The 22,601-nt window shown below is 44.8% G+C and overlaps 1 protein-coding gene across 2 annotated transcripts in view; it reads left to right on the forward strand.

Moving 5' to 3' along the window:
* LOC147620094 (BTB/POZ domain-containing protein) overlaps positions 1 to 22,601 on the forward strand; it is a 71,009-nt gene that overhangs the window by 39,250 nt on the left and 9,158 nt on the right. Inside the window, exons 2-9 of one of the 2 annotated variants that reach the window (XR_015261746.1) lie at positions 1,068 to 1,251; positions 6,248 to 6,316; positions 6,587 to 6,685; positions 7,875 to 7,954; positions 8,052 to 8,919; positions 9,034 to 9,728; positions 10,788 to 10,872; positions 10,974 to 11,030. Coding sequence is in view for 1 of the 2 variants with exons in the window: in XM_086772272.1 (XP_086628398.1) it covers positions 1,068 to 1,251; positions 6,248 to 6,316; positions 6,587 to 6,685; positions 7,875 to 7,954; positions 8,052 to 8,919; positions 9,034 to 9,728; positions 10,788 to 10,872; positions 10,974 to 11,025 (2,132 nt within the window). In the remaining variant the exon portion in view is untranslated. The remainder of the gene's footprint in view (positions 1 to 1,067; positions 1,252 to 6,247; positions 6,317 to 6,586; positions 6,686 to 7,874; positions 7,955 to 8,051; positions 8,920 to 9,033; positions 9,729 to 10,787; positions 10,873 to 10,973; positions 11,031 to 22,601) is intronic. The other variant, XM_086772272.1, reaches the window with a different exon arrangement.

The following is a 22,601-nucleotide window of genomic DNA, read 5'->3' on the forward strand; positions in this document are numbered from 1 at the left end:
AAATCTGCTTTTCTGAATGGAGATTTAGAGGAGGAGGTATATGTCGAGCAACCTCTAGAATTTGAGATTCAGGGACACACAGATCATGTTTATCTGCCTCCCTCGTGCTGTACCTTCATTCATATTCAGGTTCTTAATCATCTGCAGTCTATTGTCTATATGGTGTTTTATTCTTTGTCTTCAGATTTACAGCATTAGCACATATTTCTCACTGGGAGGCGATTGCTTTGGCCAGGATGCGGCAACAAGACCTCATAGTGCTCCTCCTAGACTTTGAGAAAGCTTATGATAGGGTTGATTGGAGCTTTCAGGGATTAATGATAGTTCTTTTTGTTATGTTGTCTTTTTTTCCATCATGAGATTCCATGGACACATTGTACACCGGTTGTCTCATAGACCCGTTGGGTCATTTGCAGGACGTCAATATATCCTCGTCTTCTTCTTCTCTCTCATACACATGGCCTAACTCATTTGCTCGGGGCTTGGACAAGGACTTAACACATGAGTTGGCCTTCTGAGACACCCCACCATGGGTCTAATAAGTGCCTAGTCTGCCCTGTACAACCATTACATCTTGCAAAGAGGGTTACATAGACTTGTGCCACGGGCACGACAGGACTAAACCCTAATTACTTGGATGGCGCTTGGCGACCTGTCCGTTGGGCTAGGGCTCTCAACATGTTCAAGGCCCATCAGAAAATGGATCCTTTGTCCTAGAAGGAGAATGTCCATGTGGCACCCTAGGACAGATGGTTCACGTGACGGTTGTAGATTCAAAAATTCTTGAATGGAAGCTTTCTTTATTTGATATTCTTAAAAACTAATGTTTTCATTACCTTGTTCAAGAAGTGGGGCTCTATAGATTTCTATCTTTTATGTAAACTTATCAATTCCCTCTTTTATTCTGTTGTATGTTTAACTGATTTTGTAAGTCTACCCTCCTGCAGACATATGCTTTAGGGTCCATGGAAAGAAGCTATATAGATTTCTACCTTTTACGTAAACTTATCAATTCCCTGTCTTATTCTGTTGAATGTTTAACTGATTTTTGTAAGTCTATCATGCAGACATATGCTTCAGGGTCCATGGAAAGAAGCTGGTGCACCAGAAGTAACACTTCAAATCGATGATGAGAATGTCAATGGGGAGGCAGTTGCTATCGCTTTGTCCTACTTGTATGGGCACCATCCTAAATTAAATGATGGCAATGCATTCAGAGTCTTAGCAGCTGCTTCTTTTCTTGACTTGCAGGTAAGCGTCTTTGCTTTGTCTATAGAGTTTGTTGTGTTCTTCTGATGCCAGTAGAGGTTCTTAGCGTTGGCACATGTGTTTTCTTTACAATATATGTGGTTTATCTTTTCTTGAGAAAAGATGGTCCCTTCTCTGAAATCACATGAAAAATGGTTGTGTTAGCTCACTTGAAATCTGGTTGAGTAGAGCTTGGACTACAATTGTTGGTTATTATTGGTCAGTATATCTCAAGGTGATGATAATGGTGTTTGAAAAGGAGCTATCGTTTATTTTTATGCATGTAAAGAGTTGAAACCTGCATTTGAGTTTCAGATTGTCTACACACATGCTTGGCTTGTCTATGTGGTGCCTCTGTTGGGGTTGGAAGTGACTGCCTGCATCTGAGGTTTAGGTTGGGGAGTGGCAGCTGAGGTCGTTTGTTTCTACTACTGGACTCATCTTCGTCCTTTCAGAGCCAATGGAAGAGTTATGGTTAGAGGCTTGCATGCATAGAAGCCAGGTACAGGATGGGACATATAATATGGCGAAGTATAATACGCGTATTGGACGTCTTTTATGGCAGATTGAAATATAATACATCATTATAAATAAATAAATAAATAAATAAATAAATATAAATATAAATATAAATATAAATATAAATATAAATATAAATATAAATAAATAAATAAATAAATATATATATATATATTAAGGGCCTAGGGGTATGGTCTTGTTAAGTAGATCATAGATGATAAATATTAAAATCATAGATGAGTCTATCTTGACTTCTAAGGGCCAAAAATAGTACTAAAGATTTAAGAACTTTAATCTTCAAAGAGAAGTATTGTAAACATTGACAATTGTATTTATGCACATTGCATGCAACATAGACTTAGTGCAACAACATTAAAATTGTGAATGGACATTTGAAAAATTGAATGACAAAGTAAAAAAGCTTTGAATTACACTAAACATGTAACACCATTGATTTCAAGCAAGCATGATCCATGGTTCATAAATCATGAATTATAATCAAGACTTAGGAATCACGATTCAACATTCAAGAATTAAAATACCAAGCCTCTCATTCAAATGACATAAATAATAGAGCTATAAAGGTAGCTCTTGAGAAATTACAAAATATGATAAATATCCAGATTTTAAATCCAAAAACAAAATGAGTCAAAACTAGAAAAGCTGGAAAGATGTTCGAGCCTTAGAGTCTTGGGCTTCACTCCTTAGAGTTTGAGCTATCATCATGTCCTCCATGGTCATGCTCATCCTCCTCATTGACACTTCAATCGCTAGTTGGCTTCGGCTCTAGTGCCGATCCTCTGCCTTTGCCTTTGCCTCTGCCTCTACCTCTACCTCTGACTATGTGTTAGTCCTCGACCTAGTCTGGTGTTGAAGTTGTGCTCTCTCTGCTGCAAGAAAAGCCCACATTTCATCGTCTTCATTTGTAGTGTACACCAATTCTTCCATACGAATCTCAACCTTGAAGGAATCAAGGTTGATCTCATTTATGGATTTTGTACGTTCCCTCTTTCGAAGGAGCCGTAGATTAGAATTCACAAACAGCAGGCATTTCAACTGTGTAGGAGATAAACGGTTTCTTTTTTTGTTGTGTATGGCTGCAAACAAACTCCAATTTCTCTTACAAGCTCCAGATGAACAATCTTGTGAGAGAACCCTTAAGGCAATGTGCTGCAGCTTAGCACAATCTCTACCGTACTTTTCCTACCAACTGACAGCTTCACATGTGCATCTCGAAGACTTGCTCATGCTGAGCTAAAGTCTTTATCATGTCTATCTCGAAACCGTAAAAGCTGAGACTCAAGAAGATCTTGCTTCACAGGATCTGGCTGCACTCTAGTAGTGTATTCTTTCCATCCTGCATTGAGCTCGCGGTCATGTCTTTGACTATCTTGCCTCCAAAGCGGATGCAAGATGTGGGTGACAACATGAATAGGGCGATGAAACCAATCCCATCTTGTTTGCCATATCTCCTTGATTTCATCCATCCTAACAACATTCAAAGCTTAAAGAAAAAATAGAGCTTTGTGCAGCAGCCCATGGGCCTTGCATGTAAATTTCTCATGAATGGCAAATAAAAATTTAAAATAGATACTACAATTTACAAACTCCATAGTTATGAGCATAAAACATACCTATTATCGTCGAAGAGGTCGCATGCGTCAAAGGCGGCGCCCACCTTGTCCATGAACTCGTAGATGATACCCATGGAGTACCCCTTTGAGTCACTAAGCCGCAGTACAGCAATCAAAGGCTCCATAAATTTGACAATGCTCTCAGCATCATGCCAAAACACAGTCTCATAAATGATGTCCTCAAACTTATTTCCTTTTGGAGTCCGGCTGCCATCCCATGCAATCCACTTGTCATCTGTAATCATGCGGCGTAAACCACAACAACATTTCACCAACTTTTGCAACACTATGAAGAGATAGGGCCAGCGAGTGTTCGAACTTTGAAGGCTGGCTAGCTCTATCTCACAATTTGTCCTAAAAATCCCAAGAGCTTGTTGCTTTCTGCATACAAAATTGACCATAAACTCTGCCTCCTTGACTACGTCCGCCACCCATCCAATCTTTCCCACATCCTCTATGAGGAGGTCAAGAGAGTGTGATGCACAAGGCACCCAACAAATGGGTGGGTAATCCCTCTCCACAAGAGTACCTGCAGCCTTGCAATTGCTTGCATTGTTTGTGATGACTGTGACCACATTTGTGCTTCCCACCTCCTCAATTTTCGCCTTCAGTTGCTCATAAATGTATTGAGTTGTATGAGCCTCTGCGGAATCATCAATGCTAGTAGTGCCTATGCAGCAAGACACGAGGATGTTGATAAGAGGTCGTCGTTTGGTGTCTGACCATCCATCACATAGTATGGTGCATCCATGCCCCATGCAGTCCTAATTGGGACCAGCTCCTTCTCAATCTATTCTACCTCCGCCTTCAACTCCTTAGTGCGAAGAGTCTCATAGGATGGGGGCTTAAAAGAGGGTTTTCATGCGTGGTCAAATGCCACATTACACTCAAAGAAATATTGCCTCACTCTTTGTCTAGCATTTTCATGCTTGAGCTTGCTCCAACTTTGTTGCAGCGGCCTATTTGACACATTTGGAATGCTTGGAGTTTGACATGCATGTGTAACATTACCTCCATAAGCAGTCTGCGGATGAGGTGTGACATGAGCTTGAGAAGAAGTAGCAACCGATGGAGCTTCGTCTTGGGGCAGGGGTTGGGGCGAGGGAGCAACAACAGCGCGAAGGAGGGGGAAAGCGGGAGGGGGAGGCGGAAGAGACGATGATGAGGGAGGGGGCGTGGGAGAGGCGAAGGGGCCACAGGAGGGAGGGGGGGTAGGAGGTAGCTCGGCGAAGGAGGGGGGGGCTGTGCACAGGAGCAAGGGGGGGGGTTGGGCGTTGCACACAGGAGAAGGGGGACAAAGGTGGAACAAGTATAATCACGTAGGGGGGAGCTCTAGCTTCACGTAAAACCAGTTACTTTAAACACGGAATCCCAGCATTATGTACTCGATATATTATTTTTCCCTAGAATTTCCACTAATTTTCTAGACTCACCTAGCTTGTTACAAGCCTTGATATAGGCCAATGAAAAGCATGTGGTAAGGAGATTTTAAGCCTTGAAGCAGGTTGTGCATGGGTTTAAGTCTCTGATTAGGCACTAAAATCAATCAATTCATATACACGCTTCCGCAAGCACCCATGTTACAAATCCAAACACGTGTTTTGTTCTTTTAAAGATGGGGAGAGTTTGTCTACTTAAACCTTTAAAGTCAACAACTTTTTGGGCTTGCAAGGATGTCAAGTTAGCCGCAAGATATTGTTGACGCGGAGGATATTAAAACAAATCAAAGATGTGGCATACAGTCGGAATCACCACAAGGATGTCATGTCCACCATTGTTTCATGTCAGAAAGTTGACATAACATTTTCACGAGGAAGATAATTTGGTTGATGGATTGATGCTTTGCAGGAGCATGATTAAGCTGATTACGTGGATGTATTAGGATAGAAGAGACAAGCGATTAAGAAATCGAACTCTTTGAGAGGTTCTAGTAGCATGGAGAGGTCGTCCTTTGTCTAATGCTACTTAGGAAGTTATGTATTTTCTTTTTTCGTGCTTAGAGAGAGTTGTTTGAGGATAAGATAATTAGTTCCTCCATCTCCGTTAGTTGCTTTTGTATAGTTTCTTTTCATAATAAATTTTAAAGTGGGTATATCACATGTAACAATGAAATCAGAATTGTTGATTGAATTTTATTGAAATTTACGAAGGAATTGAATATGAGAACTTTGTGCACATCTCTATGATGTCCTTGATGCATTCAAGTCCAACAGTATTCAGTTAGTGGGTTAACCATGCTCAGCACATGGCATAAACTCAGGCTTCAAATTGAAGGGGCGAGAGGGACATAAAAAAGTTGTATCAATGCCTCAAATAACCCAAATCTGCATACAAGACTGAAGTGTCCGGGAAAAGGACTCAGGAAAAGAACCCCAATGTCCAAGTTCAATCTACTAACACAATCTGGATATCCTATACATGATCTGTAACAAGCTTTTTACAGTATCCTCGACCCCAAGGCTCACAAGTTTGGGATGTAGCTTCCTAATCTGCTTGCCTTGCTTGTTCAGTGGAACGTGCTACAGTGAAGCATACTACAGTGCATCTCAGGAAGCTTTGTGACACGTGGGTTTAAAATATGAGATACAAGCTAGCTAGCTAGCATAGAATAAGGCTTGATCTGTATTTGATGAACCTAGATCACATGGGACAGCTGAGATTTTTTTTTTTGGAACTATGTATGACTTAAAGGCCCAAATTTTTGTATTTCTTTGATTTTTTTTTGAATGTAAAGCATGGCCATATTCTGGGTGTTGTCAGACTCTCTGAATGTGACGTTCTGTACATCTTTTCGCTATGTACATCCATACTATCTTTTCAAGATTAATTTTGTTGTACTTCTGCAGGACCTCTGTGCGATTTGTACTGAATTCATCATCTCAGAAATATGGACAGATAATTTTCTAGCTTATCAGGTAAGCAGATAACATACTTATTATATCAGAGGATTTTCATGTATGATTGAGATGGACATGATTCCTCTTGCCTCCATTTGGATCTTCTTTTTTGATGATTGCATTACTTCTTAAGATTGGTGACTATTTGTAGCCTCATGATGACTCAAAGTTTTTTTTCCCTTCTAAGCTTTTGTTGTATACATTTTTTGTTCTCAATGTCACCAAAAACTTTTTGTTTTTTAAGACATTACTTCGGTTTTGGGCCTTACTTTTTTTTGTCCTTGGCAGGCATTTGCAGAAAGTCAAGATTATGGTATTTATGGAGAACGGGTACGGAAGGCTTGCTGGGGCTATTTGTGTCGAGGTGGTGCTGTGGAGCTGAAAGAAGTATGTTCGGTTTCAATTTTAGAAGGTGTTTTACTATTGGGCTTCTGTTTTGAAGAGGAGCCAGGATGATGATGCTGTGTTTTGGCTATCAATGGTGAAAAGGTGATGTCGATGGGAAAGAAGTATGTCTGGCTGGTGGCTGTAGTGGCCAAGAATCTGGTTGTCCTTTGGAATTTTTTTTCGTTGGACACCCCCCCCTACCCCGCAAGATCAGCATCCTCCGTTTCCTTGTTAAGATCATCACAGCAAATGACTCCTTCAATTCATACTCCTGGAAGCTGGTTGGAATCATGTATAAGAGTTGTCTTAGTTGGTACATGCACTAACTGCCACTCCACTTCCGACACCTGCCAGCATTTTACTGCCCAAAAAGTAAGATTAGAGGAGAGAGATGACAACTAAGCCATGGTCCACTAGATGAGGTAGATTGTTTTGGACACACCTTGATGGTGGTAGATTGAAATGAACAAGAGAAAAACTTGTATTTATTTCAGCAACCACGTCACATTGCACATGACTGAGGCTCCAAGATCATAATGAGCTTGAGCAAAAGCTTTGAGTTCTGTAATGGATGCCCTCATTGGATCATCCTATACCTTACCTGTACTGACCAGATTCTTGGCCGCTCAGAAACCTGGGACATCCTACAACTATATCTGAAGAGACTTGCTGAGGTCTGAGAGACCATTTACCACCTGTCTGGGAAGGTATTTTGAAAAACAAAGATGCCCAAGCCTGTACAGTAGGCGTTGACAGTTTTGGGAGCTGTACAGGTTTTAGAAACAGTCGTTTGTTCACCCAGAGAGATGATGGAGATTGGCCGGACGTAGTCTTAGGAAAGTTTATAAGAAAACTGCAGAAAAACATGTTTGACTCATCACATTTACCTACAGGCATCTCTGAATCTTGGTGCTTGTAGCTCCTTGAAGGAATGCTATGTTTGAGTGCTGAAGTATAAGCAGAACATAGTTTTTTTTTTTTTTGGGGGGGGGGGGGGGGGGGTGTTGGTGGAGTTCTCTCATGTTTTTATTTCGGTAATATTTCAGCAGTTTGCTTTCAGGTGACCTTATTCCTCAAATGAATCCTTGCAATCTTAGAAATTCAGCTTTTTCCTTCCCCTTTTTGTAGTTGCTATACCTGTCATTCAGAGCACTGTCGTCTTTTTTTTTTGGATATGGTTTGCTTGCAGGTTCTTCCAAAGTTATCAACACAGACTTTGCGCACATTGTTAACTTCAGATGAACTATGGGTCCTAAGTGAAGAGAAAAGGTTGAGGAGGAAACTTCATGGATGCTCAGGATTAAATCTTGTTTTCTATAAGCAAGTTTATGTGCAAGATTGGCATCTGATAAGTGGGTTAATGCAGGTTTGAGTTGGCTCTCAGTGTGCTCATTTCAAGAGGTGCTTTGTTTGAGATTGAGGGTTCACAATCAGCAGACACAGCTTTGATTGGAGGAGATACGTCTTCATTTTATTCCATGCAATCAAAAAATGGATTTGAAGATTTAGTTGAAGACAAAACAAAATCAACTTCTAAGCTACACAGGACTATGACAGTAGAAAGTGGAGGAAGCTGTGAGGGAGTTCAGGTGGCTCAAAAGATGATACTGGACCTAGCAGATGCAGTAGTGGATTTTTGCAATGAGAGTGCTCTCCACTCCAGCTTGAAAAAGGATCAAGGATGCCACTCTCAACAAGTATCAGGGATTATGTACGTCTACAGAAGTGAGAAGCCAGGATCGCCCAATAAATCTCAAATTGAGGTGGACATAGGGAATATATGCAGACCTCTGATAGAAATCAGGAAAAGTATGGAAGCAAGCACTGGTGGAGAGGCTTGCTCAAGCCATAATGGACAAGAAAGTGACCATTTTGGCTCTTTTATGAACTGCTACTCAATGGTAAGCTGTAGAGATCAACCGCAAAATTGTTCTACTAGTCAGGTTTCCAATACCCCTACAGGAAGATGCTCATTAAATGACTGGTCGAGGGAAGGGTCACCATTTCCTGGACTTGCATGGGGTGGAAGAGTAGTAGGAAGGAGACGTATGAAAGCATACCCAAATCAGAGTGGATGGGCAAACAATGAGGATTGGGAGGCTTTCATAGCTGTGTTTGAAGGTGGTGGTGTCTTGTATTGTCACATGGGATTTGAAGAATTGCTACATGTTCGAGCCCGACTGGAGGAGCTAGGTTTCCCTTGTAAAGCTGTTTCTGATGGACTCTGGTTACAGGTAGGTAAATTGTGTTTTAAAGCCGTATATCGTAAATAGGAGCCCTCTTTGTGGAGTAATCACACATGATTCTTGTCATTGTTTTTATGCTAACCTGATGACTGCTTTTAACAGACACTTCTCAAGCAGCACGTGCTTACAATTGCTGCCGAAACATGCAAAACATGTAGTCTCTTTGGAACCTCCTGCACTTGCAAGCAGTCTTACAGCTATTCTCATTGTAGAGTACCTTCAAATTTCTATCGGGAAGATCAAGATAGGAATGCAGGTGTCATTGCGGCTGGTGGCTTCCATACGGATACACAATCAGGAGTTAGTAACGTAGCACCTGTGCAGGGTAGGGTACATGTGAGAGGGGCAGTTGATGGATTAGCAGGCATTGGACGCGGATCAACATTTGGGCCGCCTGGGGGCACATGGCCACCATCACGCTTTATGTTCACCAGGATCCCTTTTACTGGTTTCGGCAATAGACCTAATCAACAAAGTACAGCAAATGACCAGTCAGATGCAAGGATTGACTTGAGTGGAATGGGAATGCCTGCTCATTCAGCGGATGGCTTGCCTGCTGTGGTTGGGCTCAGTCAAGGTGGCAATGGTAGTGCTCCAATGCACTCAAATCAAGCAGGAAACTTGGAAGATCAATTTGGTAGGGTGGTTGGAGAATCCAGCAGGGTACTGGAAAGCTCAAGCCATACATCCCAAAATATAGAAGCGGAGCATGCTTGGGGTCAAGATTGGGAAGCGAATGACTCAATCTCTTTGGATCTTGAAACTCCTTTGAGGACCTTCCCTCCATTTCGCTTTGGGTAATGCCCAAATAGTTCCCCATAGTGATGCTGCTTTTGGTGGATTTTATATGAATTTGTTCTTAGTAATATTGCTTGCTGTCTTGAAAGTTTCTTACAAGCATAGTACCAGCTATGTTTGCTTAAAAACAATTATTCCAAAATGATGTTTGACGACCGCATGATTTGTAACTTCTCACATGGCTCCCCTTCATCTGTGAGAGATTAGCTCCATACATGGCCTTTGGGCTTAAAAAAGAATGATCTTATTCTGAACCGGCTGAAAATGAGCACGAACTAGATGTGCTGCTTCCTAGACCTTGGCCATCAAATGTGACCTATCATGATAGTGTGATCCTTAAAAGTATTATAGATTATTGACCTTAATATTCCCTGACTACAAGAAAGAAAATATTCCTTGAATTATTCCGCATAGAAGTGCTAATCATAATGCACAATTCACCTATATATCCTGAATGGGTGCATATGATCAAAAACTTGACCTTATTAGATTCTAGCTTGCACACAAAAAGGATTAATGCCTTACAGTGTGGGCTAGAGCGAGACAATTACAATCAAGTTGATTGTAACTTAAGCTTAGTACTAAAGGATTTGGGTTGAGCAAAAATTATATTTTCCATTGGGGCTTTGCCCATCTTCAACTCTCAATGTGCCTCTCTTATCCTCAGTTCTACCTCTTTCTATACCCTTTTTTTGCAAGTATGTGTGCTAATATAGACTTAAGATTTGAGTTTCCTTGTGTACTCGTTTCTATCATGGTGTGAATGACCTTGAATTGCATATTGCATATCTAGTCTCGTTGATTTGAGTTAAAATACGAACAAATATAAGTGGATAAATCTAATTGCTAAGCATATCATTTTGTATGGAGCATTTACAGGCTGAGTCTTGATGTTAGTGTTTTGGATATATGTTGTCATAAAGGATTGTTGAAACTTCTCAAGCAACTGTAATGGTAGTTTAGAGGGTCCTATGTGCTCTGCGTCAAAATTAAGTGTGCAAGTATATTGTTAGTAAGAAACACTGAAGTTAGAAATCGTTTTTCTTTTGTGCGTTCAGTGTGGAATTCGAGAACGTTCACCGACTTGCAGATGGGCAATCAAAACATTCTGTAGAATCATTTTATGCTGGATCACTTTGGAAGGTTAGTATGATTATTCTAAGTTCAAATGTGAAGGTTTTGTTTTTGATTAAAAGTCTTTTCTTTCTCCATAGGGCTAAGTCTATTGTTAATATTTTTTTCAGGTCAGCGTCCAGGCATTTCATGATGAAGACCCTCAAGGTCGCCGTACTCTTGGTAAGGTGTGTTGCTATTTCGTGTGACATAGCTGAGGGAGACCTCTCAGCCATACTCATCAGCCCCATGCTTGATTTTTGGAGAGTGGTATACCATCTATTGGGCGCTAATGCTCCTCTCATGTTCCATGTTCCTGGTATTCCATGATGAGATTCCATGGACAGTTTTGTATCACTCTAGTGAGATAGCTTTGTTTTGTTTCTATTTTATTTTCCGTTCCATGATGAGATATGCTATGGACATTATTGTGTCACTTTGGTCTGGTAGGCCCATTTGGGTCTTTAGTAGACGCTTAAATCTCTCTCCCTCTCTCTCTCCCACATATTTACCTGAATTTCATCCATTTCTTCTCTTTCTCTCCCACATATTTACCTGCTCCTTTCAAACATTCCCTCCCTCTACAATGGGAGGGTCTGTAGATGACAAAATCAGCCAGCTTGATCATATCCTTAGGGATCTTATCAAGGACTAGAAGAAGACATTGGACAGCACCATCACCGCCATCAAGAAGGACTTATTGACGCGCATGGGGAAGCTGGAGGCCGAAGCGGAAATATGGAAGGAAGAGAAGCTTACCATGCAAGAGGAGTGGGAGAAGGAAAAGCTCGCCATGCAGGAGGAAATCAACCTTTTGAAGGGCGAAGTGGCATCCTTACGCGATCGTCCACGGGAGGAAGGAGAGACTCTTGAGGTGGACAAAGAGGCGATGAAAGAAGAGATCACCAAAACCCTCACCCACACAATCGAGGGGAAAATGGAGGCGGCCCGCGAAGGATGGGTAGAAGTGATGAAGAAGAACATCAAAAAGGAGGTGCAAGAAGATGTACAAGTAATGAAGAAAAACATCAAGAAGGAGGTACAAGAAGATGTACACATGATGCAGTCTACTCTTGATGAAGAGAAGATGCGACGGATCCGGCGCCTCAACATAAGAGTCACAGGGATACAGAGAGCACTACCTCCACGCCCGAGATTAACGGGCGGAACCTATGTACCAAGCTAGGACTAAAGAAGGATGAGCCGCTCCCATTCACTAGAGTATGGAGGACAACCCCAAAGGACTCCACCAAAGGCAAGGCCTTAGTGCTACAGTTCCCGGACGAGGAGAGTAGGATGAGCTTTATGAGAAGACGGGCTATCTTGAGGAGCTTGCCAGGGGACCCCATCTACTTCGATGATAACCTCACATGGATGCAACTGGAGCACAGAAGATTATGCATGCCGAAGATCAAGGCGGCACGCAAAGAAGGGAAGAAAGCACATTATAGGGATGGTCACATCTACATTGATGGGAAGAGGGTCGAATAGCGCCATCTGGCCTATGAGACACGGAGGAAACAACATGAAGACAAAGAGATACACATAGCAATCTGGAACTGTAATGGAGTCCTATGGACAGATCTAGGGAGACTTGAGGAGGTGATGGAGGGTCGGGATATCATCTTGATGTGACAGAGACACATGAGAGCCCGGAGAGGGGCTTACCACGGGTTGAGGGTTATCAGTGGGAGTCAGCTCACCGACAGGGGATGAGACAGGCCACCTCCCGAGGTTCAGGAGGTATTGCAGTGCTTTTCAGGCATGGGTTACATGAGCATGTTCGAGTCGTAGCACGAGACTCGGAGGCGAGATACATGTGGATTAGCTTACGCCTCTCGGAGACCAGATGGATTTACATCGCCCTTTGCTACTTTCCTCCGAAGGGGTCGTGGTTTGCCACCACCGAGGAGCCGGGTGGAGGAGAGGCTAGTGAGTCTCCATACTTTGTCTTATCTGAGGAGATCTTACAGTATTCGACACTGGGAGAAGTCTTCTTGATGGGGAACTTCAATGCACGGACTCAGAGCAGACAATGCGAGATCTATGACTTTGAGGATCCCTTGAGACTAGAGCCGCTAGCTACAGAGGATACAGGGACCACTCGGATCTCCTCTGATGGAGGAGCTGACAGCACTGGATATGGGCAACATTTGCTGGACCTTGGGGCCCGACACCATCTCGTTATTTATAACGAAATGACTCAGTGGCCAGATTCAGGTGGGTTGACTTGCTTTCCAATGGGAGGCGGCAGTAGTACAGTGGATTATGTGATGGGATCCCGGGAGGCAGCAGATATGGTGTCTCACTTCACCGTACCACCATGCCCCATTGGGGCGGATCATACATACCCATCCCTCACTTTCAGGAGCTTAATGGAGACCCACCCACCCATCATACAGCCACCACGCACTATTTTTCACTTCACTCAGGACATAGCCGAGGTGTACGACTATCATGTTCATGATCAGCTATTTGCCTTAGATCCATCGGCACCCATGGCCATGCTCACCTCCCAGCTCTCACATGTACTGCACTCCGCAGCCGCGAGGAGTTTCCCATACCACATACAGACAGGACGGCCAAGCACATCTGGGAGCATGCCCTAGAACCGATGGTATGATGATGAGTTCAGAAACCTTTACCGCAGTCTCCGAGTGCAGAGGGCTCGCGGGGAGATCACCCAGAGGCAGGCAAGTAGGAGGATGCATACTCTCACCCGCCGTAAGCGGCGAGCTTATGAGGAGGCTCAGTGTTGGGACACATATCACACGCTCATGAGCAGAGATGCTGTTGCTGCTTGGAGGAGACTCAGAGAGCCCCGTCCTCCCACACCTATTGCCGATCCTCAGGCCTGGCAGACATATGCAGAGAGACTTTATGATGTGCCTGCACAGCCCCCTATACCACAGCCCACAGAGCCATGCTCCACAGTCTCCACCTTCTTCACCCCACCTATGGTTAGGAGGGCCATATGCCGACTCCAACATGGACGGGCGACAGATCATACAGGATTACAAGGAGAGCATCTCATCTATGCTATTGATACATTGGCACCATTTCTTGCTCATCTCTTCAACAGAGCTCTGTCAGAGGGGTTTCCGGCTGAGTGGACGATGCACACTATTGTGCCGATCCATAAAGCGGAGACCTCGGGAACTATAGGACCATCATGATTGGCCATATATTGGCCAAACTATACGGGGCAGTTTTGGAGGCAAAGCTCAGCACTCATGCAGAGGTTGGGGGATTGAGAGCAGCAGGCCAGGCAGGCTTCCGTCGAGCCTTCTCGACCATCGACCATATTTTTACATTGAGGTGCCTGATTGATCAGGCCAAGACACGGAGGCAACAACTCTATTGTTGCTTTGTGGATTTCCGCAAGGCATTTGATACAGTGCCCAGAGAGCGCCTCTTTCGGCGATTACAGACACTAGGCATACCTTCAGACATGATGTGGGGCATATACAGGCTATATGAGCGCCTCTCCCCCACGCTCTTTGGGCTCTATATTGATGAGGTGGTCGATTACATCACACAGGGAGGAGGCTCTGGGGTTGAGCTATCAGGTATTACTGTCCATGTTATGCTTTATGCTGATGACATCGTCTTGGTATCCGACACGCAGGTTGGGCTTCAAAGACACCTTGTGGTTCTTGATGACTTCTGCGCACAGCAGGGGCTCACAGTGAACCTTGGGAAAACCAAGGTTATGATCTTCCACACTTCACCCGCAGTCAGGAGCCACACTACTCTCACATTAGCAGGAGGGCGGGTCGAGGTGGTGAGCTCTTATGTTTACCTTGGCATCACATTTACTAGCTCAGCTGGAGGCTTCTCCATGGCTCAGGCAGTCCGAGACAGAGTGACCCGGGGGTATGCAGCTCTTGCTGGCCTTGAGCATCAGTGTCATTAGGCACATTTTCAGGAACCCCGCACGAAGGGGTGGCTCTTTGATACATTAGTGACACCAGCCTTGATGTATGCAGCAGCGGTTTGGGCACCAGGGCTTGCAGCCTCCACATGGGTACAGCTGGAGAGACCACAGATCTTGATGCTCTCGAGGATGATACGCAGTAAACCATCCGTCCCGCACGATATTGTTCGAGCTGAGTTTGCTGCAACACCTATGGCAGTGGAGGCATTGTTCCAGACGATCTCCTTTATATACAGGATGAGGGAGATGCCCACGGAGAGATTATCCCGCTGAGCTTTTGAGGCATCCAGACAGCTGGCCGAGGCTGGACACACTGGATCTTGGTATGCACAGATGCTACAGTGGTTCTCACATCATGGGATAGACATTGAGCGGTTGCCACCTTTTCAGTATGATCAGTCTGCTCCACGGGTTACCTCTCTCTCAATGAGAGGAATAGAGTGATGAGACAGGACATATGGCAGCACTACATACAGGAGACATGGACAGCACCAGAGAGCCCACTACCACCGAAGATGCTGTATTACAGAGACCACTTTATGAGCATCTAAGGGGATGGGTTTATACATCGACCGCGGTACATGGATGTATACATGCCACACAGCTCTCGCGTTGCTATTGGACAGCTATGAGTCTCATCACATCAGCTAGAGATAGAGGCTGGGAGAGCGGCACGGGTTCCCAGAGCTGAGCGGATATGCAAACTGTGCCACGAGGAGGTGGAGACTGAGGATCACTTTGTATGTAGATGTAGAGCCCACCAGGGGGTCAGAGATAGATATGCAGGATTGTTTGAGGAGCACTCTTCACTACATCAGTTGATGGAGGCCTCGGACCAGCGACAGCTTGGCAGACTACTACTAGAGCTTCATAGTTCTCGAGAGAGACTCCTCCAGACACCCGCTCCCACTAGGGGTGGGAGACAGTCCCAGCTCAAAGATTTCTTCCAGAGCGCTATGCGAGTGCCAGCTGATGTACCATGTGGAGTGACCGCACAGAGAGCAGAGGAATTGAGAGCCAGGAGGAGACCTAGACAGACTGGACATAGAGCACCCCGACTCCGTCACCGAGAGATAGCAGCTATCCGAATGAGACACCAAATGGAGACACAGGAGAGGCTAGCTCGCTTTCATTCAGACTCAGGGTACATGTTCATGCCATTCACAGCCTTAGCATCGGTGATGTATGATATTTTATATCCCTCTTATGCCACTGGATGGAGTTAGATATAGATCTGCATAGCATGCTTGTACTACCCCTTCAGCATATAGAGATGCATCTTGCCTTAGCACTCCATCCACATCCCCACCCCCCCTTATATTGTTTGTATATGGGCTCCACCGATCCATGATGATTCACAGTTGTATCCAGACACATTTTTCTTTTGTTTCTTTTCTTCCGATGACCGGAAGAACACAGTTGTATTATTTTTTGTCTCATAGGCCGACTTTGGCCTCTCGTAGATGTTAATATATCTTTCTTTCTCTCTCTCATGTTTCATGTTCTTGCTATTCCATGATGAGATTTCCATGGACAGTTTTGTATCACTCCACTGAGGGAGTTTTGTGGTTTCTATTTTATTATCCGTTCCATGATGCGATATGCCATGGACATTATTGTATCACTTTGGTCTCATGAGCCCATTGGGTCTTTAGTAGATGTTTAATATGTCTTTCTTTCTTTCTCTCTCTCTCTCTCTCTCTCCCCCTTTTCTCCAACTCTCTCATGAGGACACCAACCGGATTATCTGGTTAGATCTTTTCAGCCTTTACACCCATTGCACATGGATTACATCTTCGGAGCTCCCACCGAATATGCACTTCTATAGAGATCACTTCCTTACACTCACCAAGGATGGATTCATCCACAACAGCTGAGCTACCTGAGTGTTTCACATGTCCCATGCCATGCGATTTGTGATTGGCCAGATACGGGTTTCATTCCACCGCCTTATAGAGTGGAAATAGAAAGAGCTGAATGCGTCTTCAGAGCGGGGGAGCACATAGGGAGACCTAGGGAGGAGAGGATCTGCCGATTATGCCACACAGAGGTTGAGGCAGAGGAGTCTTACATATGTCGCTGCCCAATATACTATGAGATCCACCGCGGGAGGTTTTACTGTCTGTTGCATGAGAGATTTGGCCCTCTCTCTAGGATCGTCGACTTCACGGCCGAGCATTGCCTAGGGCTCTTTTTGCTCGAGCGCCAGAGACATAGGGACACTTTCTTGAGAGAGCTCTGGCCCTAGCCAACCATCACGAGCTTCTTTGAGGGGGGAGGACACCCATAGAGGGGATCCCATGGACCCACCTCGCCCAAGAGGAATTACCTTAGACTGGGCTTCGCATTCCAGCGTGCCTAACGCCCGCGTCCCTTGGATGTGGGCCATGATTCCCTCATCAAAGCTGCAGATCTAGGACATGTTCTATCGCCATCGAGCTACCTTTCCACGTGACGTAATTGGGAGACTTTCGATCATACTCATTAGCCTCATGCTTGATATTTTTGAGAGTGGTGTACCATGTATTGGGGGCTGATGCTCCTTCTCATGTTTCATGTTCTTAGTATTCCATGATGAGATTTCCATGGACAGTTTTGCATCACTTTAGTGAGATTATTTTGTTTTGCATCTGTTTCATTTTCTGTTCCATTTAAGATATCTTTCTTTCTTTCTCTCATCCCTTCTTTCTTGCAAAAAACAAAGAAAACAGATAACATTGTGAGGTTTCAAATAGTACGTTGCAATAGCTGACGGAGAGTCAATAGAGGACGTCTCGCGTAGCAAGGTTCGCCGAGGTCTTGACCAGCCTCGGTTCGATTTAAATGGTGAGCTTCCGGTACGGTGGATGAGGGACCAAGGAAGCGGAAGCGCTAGGTGACCTGTGAAGGAGCCTAGAGGGTGCTGACCATATCTGAACTCAGGCACGGATCTAGTTGATTGTCCTTTGTTGGTACTCAACGGATGAGTCCATGGCTCTTTTATATGGATCTGTTGTTTGATCTTGTAGATCTTCAACGGAGAGTCCATCTAGATTTTCTTATGTGATTATATTGCCGGGTACTATGAGCTAGGAACTATCGACTAAAATCCGATCTTCATTAAGGAATTATGGTCCAGTATAGGAAGGAAGAGGCGGCCTCTCTTAAGGAGGCTTGGAAACTTGAATTTGAAAATCTCCGAGCAAATGCAAGGCTATACTGCTAGGTGAACACAGAGGAGAAGAAAACGTGAAGCTAAGAAAGAATGCAAGGCTCAAAGTCTCTCTCTTAGCCATGCGAGTGCCTGAGGAGGATCAAGGCCTCCCGCATTGTTGATTTGTGCCCCTTTTGATTTGTCCTCCTCTTCTTTGCTCTCTGTTCTTGTATTCCTCGCCTCCTCCTCCTTGTGTGTCATTCCGCCTCCGCCTCTGCTCCCCTGCATTCGAGCTTTGCCTCTGCTCCTTCACTTGTTTTCTTTTTCTCTCTCCCACTTGTCCTGTTGCCCTATTTAGCTACCCGACCTCTTCGCTGCCCTCTAAACTCCTCCTTGCTTTCCCCTCCGCCTCCCTCTTTTTTGTTGCCCTTTTTCTCCGCCTTACTCAAGTACGGATTACTCTTGATCATGGTTCAAGTCGGCCTTTTTTCCTGATTAGCATCATGGCTAATCAATCTCCTTTGGCTAGGCAAACCATCCATTTCGCTCATGATGAGCATGCGGCCCTCTTCGCGGAAAGCGAGAAAGACTCCAAGACGACGCTTGTTGGAAAAATCTTTGGCTCTCACACCTCATGTATCCAGGCCCGTGAGTGGGTGCTTGCGACATCGCCTTCCGACTTTGCGCTCCATTTTAAAGATGTAAGGCAACATGGGAGAGGATTCTTCCACATAGAGGAGGCATCTTCGTAAGTGCAAAGGCAGTCCTTTCCCTTTGGGCCTGAGGAAGATTTTCTTCCTACCCTACACCGGCTACTTCGACCTTGTCAAAGAAGACCAGAATTGTTAACCTATTACTCTCAGATTCCCAGGTCTTCTCATGCTTATTGGGTATTGTTGGAGGCCATTGGGGCAGCCTTTGGGCTGGTCCTACAGGTTCCCACCTCCCAGCTTTTCTCACTTCTGCTGCCCTAGGTAGTCACTGCCTCGACTAATGCTATTCCTAGGGTTATGGTGTTGGCTCATGACAGTGATCCCTTTGAGGATTTTGTGTTGCTTCTGGGACCTAATAGTCCCTTGAAGAGCAACACATGGAAACGTCAAGCAGACTTGACCAGTGTCGGGTGTGTCCACTGTCACCAAATGGGCCACTTTGCGCGGGATTACACTAGGGCTAGGGGTCGTAGGAGGCAGCGCAAATGTGTTCCCCTAGCGACAGAGCCTAATGCTCTGCCTCAACTAGCCTTTCGCCAGGAGTGGCGAGTCGTCTCTGGGAACAAGATGAGCCCCCTCCCAAAGACAATGTACATAGTGGTGATGTATTGGGTCAGAGTGATGAGTTTGCAGAGTCATCCTCGCAAAAGGATGTTGCATCAAGGATGTTGACTATATTGAGTCCTTCTTGCTTGGGATGAACAATAAATATGCAGGATGCACAAGACACGTTGCCATCTTATGAGGCCTTGCATGATTTGCAATAGGATATATGCCACGATGTCCTGCTAGGCACCTATGCATTGCGCACGTATGCAGAGACTGTGCAGAGTCTAGGACAGTGAACATGCTGACATTGGACTTTGCTCCAAAGATTACCCCCTTCTACAACATTACCATGAGGATTATCTCATGGAACGTGCAAGGTATAGGGAGTCTTCCCACGTGTAGTAGGAAGCGCCTTGTTAAGGATCAGCTCCACCCTGGCATTAATGGTGGCCCTATGGATGTGTTGCTTCTGTAGGAGCACGAATTGGATATGCTTCAATGTGGTAAACATGGTAAGATTCTTTCTAGACACACTTTTTGGTCACAGGGGACCGAAGGTGGGGCATGCATCTTAGTGTCAGCCTCACTTTTGCCTCATGTTATTAGCCATGGTGTTGTCATACCTGCCAGAGTATAGTGGATTATGGTTATGTAGGAGAGGGACAGATGTAGGGTATCTTGAATATCTATGTGCCTAACATACGGGAAGAGAGGGTGGCCCTCTGGGGAACTATCACAAAACAACTACCCCGGACTGATCATTGGATTATTGAAGGAGGCTTCAACATTTGTTGAGCAGCCATTGGACAAAAAGGGTGGCCATGAGGGTAGAACACACAACTTGGAGAGAGCCATTTGGGAGAGATTCGTACTTTCCTTCTATGGTAGGGATTGTTGGACAGAGGATGATTTCCAGAGGAGGCCTAACTCTTTATCTTACTCATGGCATAACCGTAGAAGTGGGGATGGATGCATCCTTGCATGGTTGGAGTTTTTGGAGGCTTCACAGGCTTTCTTGTGTGCTTTCCGCACTACCTTGGAGATGTTTTGTTTGGGAGCTGGCGCCACCATCAATTGGCACAAATTAGCAGGATTTTGGATTAGTGACTCTCCGTAGACAGATTGGGGTTTGGATGTGGGGTTTACTTGGATTGAGAGAGGATGCACTGCATGCCTTGGTTGTTAGGTTGGCATTGACATCTCGCCTATACAATATTTCGCTGCTGCACTTATGAGCATGAAAAGCAAACTTCAGCATTGGAGTAGTAGGAAGCTTGATTTGGCCTCTAGAGCCTTGGTAGCTAACCAAGTGCTGTTGGTGACTGCTTGGTTTGTCACGTCGTGCTGGTTTTTTCATAAGGAATGCATTGGTCAGCTTCGTTGGCTTAACTTCCTTTGGTCAGGATCAATTGGCACTATGCACAACAGGGCGAGAGTGGCTTGGGATACCATTATTATGCCTAAGCAAGAAGGGAGGATTGAACATTGTTGACTCGGAGGTGTAGTGTAAGGCTTTACTTTCTAAGCTGATAGTCAGAGGATTTCTTTCTGGCATTGAGCCTTGGCAAGACTTTCTTGTGCAGCAAATTATGAGGTGCACTCTGATTAGGGGAGCTGATTTACAACCCACGCTTTATCTTGTGGCACCGACCACCTTCTTCGCCATTGCTGAGATCTCTTCTGCGAGTCTAGGATTGCATGAGGAGCTTCTTGGTTAATATTCCTCCACAGTCAATTGAGGAGGCTTAGAGGCAGTCCATTGTGGAATGACTTGATCTTAGATGAATATGGGAGACCTCTTGGAGCAGCCACACATATCCAATGGACTGCCTGGGCAACTCTTCTCCCCTCAGTGCTGAATTGGAAGAGGCTCACGAGTCTCACAGAGGATGAGAGACTGCTTTGCACCCATCACTTGAGAGGCACTAGTTAGAGGATTATCCAGATGAATGCAACCATACCTAACCAAGGAACTTCATGGAAGGGCCTCATCACTTATGGTTTGGGGTATTTTCAGGGACAGGGGTACCTCTTTAGGTCATGTGCCTTCCCACTTTTGGTGAGTACGATGTACCGGTTTTCTACTCCATTTAGGATAGATGGCTCTTGGAGAGAAGTCTTGGGCATGATATCATTGAGGGTGTGGCAGTCGAGTCAATGAGAGTGGTGGAGAGGGTAAGGAAGCACATCTATATTGATCCCCCTCAAGGGATGATTATGACTCTTGGAGCCTTTGGTTATATGATGGGTGTCCTATCAGATACTTGCATTGAGACTCTGATGAGTGGGAGTGGCGGGATGCTTTTAACCCCATGAAAAGCATGCCCTTGTTCCGTTACATTGTGTGGTACGCCAAACACTTGGTTTTGGGACAAATCCAGTCCTTGCTTTTAGACCGCTTATGGGATCACCCTTGACATTCAAAGAGCTTTTTTGTGGAGGTTGTAGCACTCGTATAGGGAAACAAAGATTTCCTCTTTTATTTGGCTTTCTCTACATGGTGGCCTTGCCATCAACCAACGAAGTTGGTCGTCGGTGCTAGTGCAGCTTGTTCGAGATGTGCAGGAGTTTCAGAGGGAGTTTACCAGTGCAAGGAGACATTTTCGTCGGTCGTCCGTGCTAGTTCAGCTTGTCCGAGATGTGCAGGAGCTTCAGAGGGAGTTTACCATTGCTTATGGGAGTGCAAGGAGGCATAGAGGATTTGGATTGCAATAGCACACCTTTTTGGGAGGATGAGGAGGGATGCCTACTTTTGTTTTGGTGCTATTTTTTGGTTGACATAGTCGGGTCCACAAATCAAGTTTGAGGGTTACCCAAGGAGTGGGTTGGCGGTGCCGTCTTCAAGACCTGCCAGAGTAAGGCTACGTACCTCTAGCACAAAGATTGGACACTGCATGGGAGATCATTCCTAGCATCATAGCCTGACACATATGGAAGGCTAGATGCATTGAGGTCATGGAGGGCACTTTGGTTCATGATACACATTGCATTTGCGGGATCTGGTGTGATATTATCAACATGCTCATGGCCAGATTCAGGAATCTTGGAGGGCTGCACAAAGAAAACGTGGCTAATTCATGACAGAATGGGATCATGGCATCTTTTTCAGTCTTTCTAATATGAGACCTTGTTGGCAGCACAAGGCACCAGATCGGTTGAGATTTCCCTCTTGCTTGGTTTGAAATATCCCTTCTTGTAAAACTTTTTCATACTTAATAGAAGTCTCTTTTCCAGGAGGGGGGGATTCCAAGGCTTCGCTAGGTGAACATAGAGGAGAAGAAAGTGTGAAGCTCAGAAAGAATGTTGAGGCCAAGTCCAAATGGGTGAGTGCCCAAGAAAGATATCGACTCATAGGGGCATCTTCTGTTAGAAGTCATCTCCTGTCTAGATTTATACACCAGGGCCTTTGTTGTGGGTGTGCCCGCCC

Source organism: Cibotium barometz, chromosome 32, assembly GCF_041138505.1.
Source record: "Cibotium barometz isolate CiBa-2024 chromosome 32, ASM4113850v1, whole genome shotgun sequence".
NCBI lineage: Eukaryota > Viridiplantae > Streptophyta > Polypodiopsida > Cyatheales > Cibotiaceae > Cibotium > Cibotium barometz.